This window comes from Octopus bimaculoides, chromosome Z (genome assembly GCF_046866305.1).
Source record: "Octopus bimaculoides isolate indiv1 chromosome Z, ASM4686630v1, whole genome shotgun sequence".
In the NCBI taxonomy this organism is placed as follows: Eukaryota; Metazoa; Mollusca; class Cephalopoda; order Octopoda; family Octopodidae; genus Octopus; species Octopus bimaculoides.
In genome coordinates this window covers 28,562,943-28,565,993 of record NC_142944.1, presented here as the reverse complement: position 1 = coordinate 28,565,993, position 3,051 = coordinate 28,562,943, and the positions used below count along the sequence as shown (strand labels likewise).

The 3,051-nt window shown below is 38.3% G+C and overlaps 1 protein-coding gene across 1 annotated transcript in view; it reads left to right on the top strand.

Annotated features, from left to right (window-relative positions):
* The first annotated feature begins 924 nt into the window (after window positions 1-924).
* The window catches only part of LOC106876257 (histone lysine acetyltransferase CREBBP), a 69,517-nt gene continuing 67,390 nt past the window's right edge, over window positions 925-3,051 (top strand). The window contains exons 1-2 of the mRNA XM_089365321.1: window positions 925-1,431; window positions 1,633-2,405. Coding sequence (XP_089221447.1) covers window positions 1,350-1,431; window positions 1,633-2,405 — 855 coding nt within the window. The 5' untranslated portion in view covers window positions 925-1,349. The remainder of the gene's footprint in view (window positions 1,432-1,632; window positions 2,406-3,051) is intronic.

Genomic DNA, 3,051 nt, shown 5'->3' with positions numbered 1-3,051 from the left:
ACTACACATTTTAATAGTATCTTTATTAATTTTCCAGCAAGCCATATAATATCCAAAGTTAATCTAAAACATTAACGATTGTCTATAAAATGGGTGGATTAGTTTATATAATCTAACCAGAACCGACTATTAGAGGTAATATTTCTAACAAAAATCACTGCTACTCATTCCCCGCCTCCAACACATTGACCATTTCCTAACCAGTGATCACTTAAGATAACACAGACATAGGGAAAGAACGATGGAACATGTAACAACAAATTCTAGATATTCGTTTTATTACAACGACGACGACGAAAATAAGACGGAATGAAGAAATTGCTGTAGATGTCGGTAAATGTGATAATGTGCGGGTGCGTCAGAGGTAGGAAGCGAATCCAGCGAAGTAGTGGCGCAGTTTATCTGACTACCACCATCACCACCACCACAGCCGCCGCCTTCATCAATATTACCATCAACAGCAGCAGCACAACTAGCAGCAGCAGTCTAACCGAGAACTTGTTCAAGAGAATCCCCCTCACTTTGTATCTGAGAATAGACGATAATTCTAACCAATATTTAGGGGTGCGAGTAAATATTGCACTTCATTCATATCCGAACATCTTACGATTGAAATAAGTGCAATTACAAACGGAGATAAGAAAACTGAAGTTGAAATATTTAAAAATATTGTCAAATTTAAAGCTTGGAAAAAGGCCGACTACTACAATTGCGACGCTACCTACCACACCATTAACAGTAGTTAATACCCAACATTCAGTATTCGAGATTTTTCGGTATTGTCCGTGATGAACTCACTCATGTGTACTATGTGACAGTCGACCAATAATAATCGAGTGCGATCGTCACATGGTAAAACGAATATATGAATAATTTTTCTCCGTAACACGAGATCGAACTCGGAAGTTTCCGTTGTTTTCTGACAAGCTGAAACTTTCAACAGCGGCCATCTTGCGTAAAATTTTCAGTTGTCGGAACAATTTGGAATTTTCGCAGAATTCAAATAGTAAATTCTACGACCTTGTCCTACTGGTTGTCATTGGATAGTTAATATCTCTATTCAGACTCTATATCGGATTTAGAAATAGATTATATGAAATCATTGTGAGTTTAGAACATGAATTGTATATTAACGGCTTTGTGCCCGAAGATTTATATCGAGCACCATGAAGGGATTGGATTTTAGTCCCTTGAAATAATGATCACCATCACTGGAGCCATGGCTGTGGACGGTTTTGCAGCCTCTAAACCGCCATTGCAGTTAAAGGATTATTACATGGAACGAAAAGCTTGAGGTCGTTGCAAAACTGGAAGTGCAATAGTTTATATTATATATAGGGGAGTATAAAATGGCCGACCCCCAGGTTGTAGAAGGCCCTCCAGCCAAGAGACCAAAGCTTGCGTCACCTGCTTTACCAAGTGACAGTGGAGGTATGTAGTAGTATTTAATTTATTTATATTTTTATATGTTCTCTGTGATTGTGTTCTGCTAATTTCAGACTTTCGATTATTTTTGTGTTTTAGTGGAGAACGATCGCAAACATTCGAGCCGACGATCGTATGTTTTGTTTGTTAATTTATAGTTTACTGTCACACTTGTATTATCTTATCGCTTTCTCTTAAAATTTTCAGATGCATTTATGACTGAATTCGATTTAAACGAAGCGCTACCAGATGAGTTAATGTCTACAAATAACTCGGCAAGTGATGGGTCCCACAATGGAACAAATGATTCTCAGGTTCCATCCGGTCAAGATACCAGTTCGCAAAGGCACCCACACCAACAGTTATCTCATCTTCTACAGCCTACTTCTGTTTCAACACACTCTGGAAATAACATTTCTAGTCCTCAAAACCCTCAGAATCAAGGGGGTACTGGACCACCTAGTAGAAACCAGATGATTGCTAACATCAATTCTAGTCCGAGTATAAACAACACTGTAAAAAGTCCATTATCTGGCAATTTGTCTTCACCACCCCACTTAAGCAAAGCAGGAGCAGCTTCAATCCATAGCACCGATTTACCATTGACCAGCAGTAGCTCATCTTTTTCATCAAGTAATAATGTTATAAGCAATCTTATTATTGAAAATGTTGGCAACACCCACTTAGGACCTCCAGGAGTTGGTATGAAGCCGGTAACTCCACAAAGTGCTTCTACTCAAAGTACTGTCAGTAATTCTCAGAGCCCACACCATAGTCAGCTTCTAAACGGACCACATTACTCACCTATGACGGCAGCAGGGCCAGCACGGAATTCTACATCCAATTTAGCTGCTGGAGGCCTGGCCATCTCTCAGAACAATGTTATCAGCACGAATACATTGAGTACACATATACCGTTGTCATCTCATTCTGTTGGACACCCAGCATTAACTGCTGCAGGTCAGACGCCAATGATAAAGGTATGATTTTTACCCTTTTATTTTTCGATCTCTAAGATTTTATTGTTAATCACGATGATTGTTTTAGTTTCTTTTTCCGAGTTTGGGACAGAAACTGGTCGACGCCTCTCTATACTACTCTCTAGCCGTCTTCTTTAAATTGCACTGTTATTGTCTGTTCCCTTTCCCCTTCTTCTTTGTCTTCACACCATACACATATTCGAATCTGATCATACACATGCACATCTATGTAATATCGGTTTTTCTTTTTATACTATTCTTCAATTTCTAAAAGAATGGTTACCAAAAACTGATTTCCCTCGTTAACATTGTTATGTTTACTTTTCTTTTACTACTGAAGTGTAATAGCTGCTGCTCTGTTGTGGTCATTGTACTTGTTCGTTAACATTGATATTAACACTGTATATAAAAATGGTGAAACGACAGCTTATTTCTTGTTATTGTTTATCTTTTATACTGACGTACACACCCACAGACTGCTGCTTGTGGTGATGGTGTTGGTCCAGAGTGTAGTGCCCGACTGTAAATTAAAAGCTTGGATCACTCACACTTCCCTTATTATATTTGATATACATTTGTAGAGAAAACGCAATTTGTTAGTGAAATGAGATCATTGTTTTCTGATCATCAATGTCTACATATTGTT